We start from the raw sequence: 6,586 nt of genomic DNA, 5'->3' as shown, positions 1-6,586 counted from the left end.
GTCTATTCTTCCGTTGCACCAATAGCCAATCCACACACACGCACCTGAACTGCAACGGAAGTCGTCACTATCCGGACAGGGACCAGTTATATCGCAATTATTCTCATCACTTCCATCTTTACAGTCTCTGTAGTCGTCACATTCATAATCATAATCGTACAAACATTCTCCTGAATCACATTTGTAGGGTCGATCGTCGGGACACTGGAAGGAGTCACAGCTCGCTTCGTCACTGCCGTCAGCACAGGACTCGGTGCCATCGCACTGAGGATCGGAATAAAAGTCTAAACATTGCCCAGTTGCGCACTTGAAGTCTCTGTGAGGAGGACATGGAATATCTGGGCACCTACTCTCATCACTGCGGTCCTTGCAGTCGAAATTTCCATTACACGCTTGCCAGAAAGAAATGCATTCACCTGACGAACAAAAAAGTGGCCTCGACGCGGGGCAGGAAGCAGATGTGCAAGAGGCTTCGTCACTTCCGTCTCGGCAGTCTTCCCGGCCGTTACAGACCACGTCCGTATCTAAACATTCCCCAGAAGTGCAATGAAAGCTGTCTTCAGGGCATTCAAAGGACTGGCAGCCGCTTTCATCAGAACCATCCTCACAGTCATCCACTCCGTCGCAGCGCAGTCCAGGGTTTATACATTCTCCAGAATTGCAAGTGAAACAGTCGGGCGTTACACAGACTTTTGGGTCTTCATCAGAGCCATCAGCACACTGTTTATAACCATCACACGTGAGAAAATCATAAATGCATCTGCCATCACCACAAGGAAATGGACGAGACGGTGGGCATGGATCTCCATTGGGCGGAACACAGTGCTCGTCCGAACCGTCTTTGCATTCTTGCCTTCCATTACACTCATCATATGTACTTATACATTCTCCTGACAAACATTTAAAGTTTAAGCATCGACAAGAAAGCTCATCTTCTCCACTCAGACAGTCTAAATCTCCGTCGCATATCTGGCGAAGGCCGATGCACTCCCCGGACGAGCAGTAGTGCGACCGAGGTGCGGGGCAGTCGGTGAAGTTGCGACAGAATTCGTCGGATCCGTCAGGACAGTCGACCTCGCCGTCACACACCTTCCGCCTCGACACACATTCTCCGCTGGAACACTGGAACCTTCCCTCGCCACACACACCTGAGTAAATAATAATATATGTATATATATATATATATATATATATATTCATTTATATAGCATTTTGTTGTTTTCACTTATACTTATTTACACACGAACATGAGACATCCAAACAGATAATGATATCTTTAATACAATAAATTGATACTCACGCTTCTCGCAGGCCTCCGGCGTCTCATCGTCCCCGTTGATGCAGTCAGCAGTTCCGTCGCAAACAGAATCCGGGGAAACACACACCGCTGGGACTCCGCTGCACGTCAATCTGCCGTTGCCACAACAGCCTGGTGACACGAAAGGATTACTTTTTCCTAATCAGTCTGACATCTTTTAAGATATGCAGAAAGATACAAACACAGTGATTATATATGTCCGTGCAAACATATATGTATATTGTAGAAAAGGTTTGAATGAGAATAAATATCTTCACAATACAAGAGATGTATATGTTTCTGACGAAGATGTAATCTTGTATTGTGAAGATATTCATTCTCATTCGTACCTTGTCTACATTTGTCAACATGAATACGGTTCATATATGTATATGTATGAATATATATATATATACATAAATACATACATACATACAAACATAAATGCATACATACACACATACATATATATATATATATATATATATACATATGTGTGTGTGTGTGTGTGTGTATGTGTGTGTGTGTGTGTGTGTGTGTGTGTGTGTGTGTACATATTTATATATAAATTATATATATATATATATATATATATATATATATATATATATATATATATATATTCATTTATACATATATATAAAGATGCATATATACACATATATTCATATATACATATATCATCACTTATTTGTCAATTTATATGCGTGTGAGTGCTTTAATATGTCCATTTAAGTTACCCCGATAAAGTCCAAAAACTTCTTTGACATCAGCCTTTGACTCTTTCTCTTGAGAAAATTTATTCAGCGGTTCCTTCCATCGTTCCGCTCTCCTTGAACCACTGTCGCTATAATGGTAATCGTAGTCAAAGAAATACTCAGTGCCAGACTCAAAAAAGTAGTCGTCGTAGTTTCCATAATAATAGTAATAATCTTCTACATAATAATCGTAATTAATGTCGCTGCTTGGGTCGTAGGAGTCTGGGACGTGGCAAGGTCGCTCCCTGCAGACGCCGCCGACGCAGTCGCCCTTCAGACCGCAGTCCTCGTCGAGCACGCAGCTCTCGCCGGGCCCTGGGGAGCGACAGGCCACACACGTGAATTGCAATTTGTATTTGAATACCTCATGTTTCATATTTGCCAACGTTGGTTTTGCATTAAAAACACTTGATTTATGTAGACTGTACCTGCGCATGTGCCCTGACCCTTTGTTTCGCCAGGACAAAGACAGTTTCCTGAAATTACGAATGGAATTTATAGTATTTGCATACAAAAAATACACACATACGCACATGTAGCTCACGTGCGAATGCATGGCAAAAATATTGGATGCTTTACTATTCCTTCCCAAACAGTGAACAGATGGTCAGAGATTGATCAAACTCTCCAGGAAAGACGTTTATGCTAAGAAATGCAGAAGGTTTTAGGAGCAATCATCGTGTATAGAACAGTTATAGTTTGCTCCTCGTTCAGGAGCCAGTCCTTTCCCGACCTCCTTTTCACAGAAGCAAGAAAAATGTGAGCGATGGGCACCCCATCGTCTGTCGATGGACCAGTGGAAAATTCATATTCGTTGAGAGTCTATAGTATACGTGGTATTAGTCTAATTATATATTTTATGCAGTATTATTATTATATATATAAGTAATCTATAATTAATATTCATAATTGTAAATTGTCATAGATATACTTATATGAATTATTATTTAAAAATCAAACAAAAACAATGCAATATATCTTGTATCCTCATTTGACCGACGAACATAAACAACCGCGCACCTTTTTCGAAGAGGAAGAACGTCTTCTCGTCATAAGAATGTGGAATTCGGAGGCAATTACCTCTCTTCTAGAGAAAGTGAGTCAAGAAGATGTCCTTTGGAATATAAAGCATCCATATTATCTTTTCGAAGTTCTTTTCGTAGTTTAACCAAAACGAATGGGTGGATGGGCTCCAACCCGCTGATAATCATTGGATTCCAACGAAATCTATGGGCAGTCTAACCGTAGCTTTAGCTCATGTACCACAAAGCCTATAAAGACGAACGCCCCCTGTCAGTGCACTTTTGGCAAATATTGGAAAAGGTATGAATGTGAGTGATTAATTTCATTATCCAAAGTCTCGACTGATAGATTACGTTTTCAGACTTACGCAATTGAGTTATTGTTTATTTTCCATCAAGAAATCTTATTCTGCACTTCTTAATCACGACACATTTGTGCGTGTCATTAATTATAGGATATTAAACCAGCAGGAAAGAAGGGTGGCAGTTACCATCGTCGATTACGGCCTCCACCTCTGGCTGGAGATCGCCCAGTTGGTCGTAAGAGTCCACCCGCCATACACAAGGTTCTCCTGGACTGGCAGTGGATGCGAACTGGCTGAGCAGGCTGTCGCTGAGCGTCACGTTCCCAACCGCCACCGCGCACACCGACTCGAAGATCTCGCCCAATGCGCCCGCTTCAGTAACACTTGTGAAGAAGTCGACACTGTCGCCGATCACAACTGCAGTGCAAAAACATTTGCATTATACGCAAGAATTAGTGCGTACTCAAGAACTTTTCAGGTACAGAAAAGGTATAGGTTAATATATACTTACGTAACTTTCTGTGAGGCTTTTTGAACAAATCGAAATATTTTCTACTGAATTCGAACTGCAAAATATTTTCCAGTTGACAGAGATCGTCGACCTGTCCTATCCCGGTGGTTCGGAAATTGACATCAAGCAGGTGGACTTCCATTGACGGAGAGAAACTGAAAGTGCCACGGCAATCAGTCTTCGAGTTACACGTGAGATTTCTACATTTAAAGTGCAGCTAAGATCGTCATTAGAATATATACTGTCGTCTCACCTATACTTACTTGTCTTTCACAGATTGCCATATGAAGTTGACAACTCTTGCGTTTACTTGCTCAGAATCATAAGAGGGACTATATGGCCATTTCATCGGTAGAAATGACACTGAACAACCACAGTCATCTCCTGTATCTAAATAAAGAGAAGTTCGTGTAATGCAATGTAATGCAATAAAGAAATATCTCAGCTGATACTGATGTTATAAGTGATCTTGGAAATTACCATATAACTTTCTAGCACTGGCTTCCCCGTCATGAGCAACAAATTGATTATGCTTTTAAGACGTGACAGTGTCACAGTTCAGCGTTGTTCACTTTGATCATCACTGGCATCAGAGGAGATATTTACCTAGCACCCGCGGCGTGACACACCTACGGTCGCAAGTACTAACGCAGCAGTACTGGAGTGCGGGGCAATCTTCGTCACTCCTGCAGACGGACCGACACTCGGCGTCCGCTCCAGTGAGCGACGTCCTGTCAGGGCAGCTGGTATGAGGGAATGGGTATTCGCCTTTGCTGCTGTAACCTTGTGCCTCAAAGTTTTCGCTGCCTTCAGAAGTTTCCCACCAATCTACAAGTATACATTTGTTAGTACATGCTAGTTCAGTTTCAACTTTAGGTTTCGAGAGTGTCGTCAAAATGATTCCAAATGGAATTGAATATTCATTTCCATACAAAAATAATATGAAAATTCACTTTATTGTCTCACAGCCAATCCCAATTCATAACTCTCGCATACACTCTCGATGAAAGCAAAAATAGAATTATGGCATTAATGATGATGAAAGAATGGGTGAGCAGATGAAATGATGAGGTTGGGAGTAAAAGGGATGGGGTTTCAGTAAACAAGGTGATCTTCAGTCTGTCGTTCTGAAAACCGAGCTTGGCCCTGCGAACAGTCTGCAGAAATCACTTGAAATTTACAAACTCACATAATTATGGAGCTACATACATAGTAAATCACAATATTTCACGATCGATTTAGATGACATATCCATACAAATTACGACAAATTACATAACCAGTCGTGGAAATAATTGAACTATACTCACTTTCACCATAGCAACAGCTGTCGTTAAACTCCAAGAGAAAAGCTGCTCAAGTTATGAAGAGAATTTAATGTTGTTTTTCTTCATTCCATCTTCACAAGAAACGTTCAATCTGCAAGCAAGTGAAGACGTTCATTCGAAGGTTTAGAAAGTTCATGGCACCTTTCAACATGGCTTTCCCTTATTCAGCTACATCGAAAGTAGCGCTATTACCGTCATAATCATTATTGGTATTATTACTATTATTATTTGATGCAAGTACACCCCATTAAAGTAGTTAGACCGTCAAGTTTATGCACATGTATTTTTTACACGACTTAAAGTGGAAAAGGGGAGGGACGGGAGAGGGAGTAGAAGTATTCTTATCATCATTACTATGATAATCATAACAACAACTGCAGCAACAATAATTATACAGTTGGTAATTATGATTGTTATTATTAATGTTATTATTATTATTTTTTATCTTTACTATTACTATCATAATAAACGCAATAGTGTTGGAGAAATAAATCTAATAATGATAATAACCATCATCATCCTGGCAACAACAACAGAAATAAAAATGGTTTATTCAGCACCAGGAAAGAAAAATATAAGTAAATATATAAAGGAAATTAAAATAAATAAGACGACGCAGACCCCGAGAAATCGAGCAAAGCAATATTCAGTGACAACACTTCGTAATACCTGAACAACCTGAAGCGATCTGCCACGTCTCCGACTCAGCACCCAATGGTCCCTCTCCAAAACATGCCTTGGCGCCTTCTCATGCGGAACTTGGCTCACAGCCAAGCCTCGAGAATCACAAACACAGGTCATCCCGTCGGCCTCCAGGCGGGCAGCCGTGCGCCACTGCGGTGAGCGAGGAACTGCTCCAAAGGGCTTTGAGACAGGCCACGCAGGTGCAGGACCAGCAGGTGAAAGTGAACACCTGCGTGTTCAAAAAAAGATACTCATACACACACATACGTGTCTTTGTGTGTGTGTGTGTGTGTGTGTGTGTGTGTGTGTGTGTGTACACACGTGAGTATAATTATTTTTATATATATCTATATATATGTGTGTGTGTGTGTGTGTGTGTGTGTGTGTGTGTGTGAATATATATATAATAAATAAATATATATATATATATATATATATATATATATATTTATATGTATGTGCATATATATATATATATATATATGCATGCATATATATGTGTGTATATATATACATATATGTATATATAAATGAATATATATATATATATATATTTATTAGTATTAGTCGGGTCGGCGTGCTGTAGCGTAGCCAACCTCTCCTAAACAAAGAAAGCGTCCTCGAACACATGCTACATCTAACGACCCATGCAACTACAAGGCGTGAACCCTCTTCAAGAAGG

General features: G+C 40.4%; 1 protein-coding gene across 1 annotated transcript in view; it reads right to left on the bottom strand.

Annotated features, from left to right (window-relative positions):
• The window catches only part of LOC125036441 (low-density lipoprotein receptor-related protein 1B-like), a 23,232-nt gene extending 17,156 nt beyond the window's left edge, over positions 1-6,076 (bottom strand). The window contains exons 1-9 of the mRNA XM_047629034.1: positions 5,890-6,076; positions 4,500-5,311; positions 4,157-4,283; positions 3,894-4,048; positions 3,569-3,799; positions 2,484-2,531; positions 2,038-2,370; positions 1,301-1,429; positions 1-1,148 (exon numbers count right to left, since the gene is read on the bottom strand). The exon at positions 1-1,148 is cut by the window's left edge and continues 748 nt beyond it. Coding sequence (XP_047484990.1) covers positions 1-1,148; positions 1,301-1,429; positions 2,038-2,370; positions 2,484-2,531; positions 3,569-3,799; positions 3,894-4,048; positions 4,157-4,242 — 2,130 coding nt within the window. The 5' untranslated portion in view covers positions 4,243-4,283; positions 4,500-5,311; positions 5,890-6,076. The remainder of the gene's footprint in view (positions 1,149-1,300; positions 1,430-2,037; positions 2,371-2,483; positions 2,532-3,568; positions 3,800-3,893; positions 4,049-4,156; positions 4,284-4,499; positions 5,312-5,889) is intronic.
• Positions 6,077-6,586: the final 510 nt, after the last annotated feature.

This window comes from Penaeus chinensis, chromosome 21, assembly GCF_019202785.1.
Source record: "Penaeus chinensis breed Huanghai No. 1 chromosome 21, ASM1920278v2, whole genome shotgun sequence".
NCBI lineage: Eukaryota > Metazoa > Arthropoda > Malacostraca > Decapoda > Penaeidae > Penaeus > Penaeus chinensis.
The sequence above is the reverse complement of the archived record's forward strand: the minus strand, read 5'-3'. Positions and strand labels throughout refer to the sequence as shown.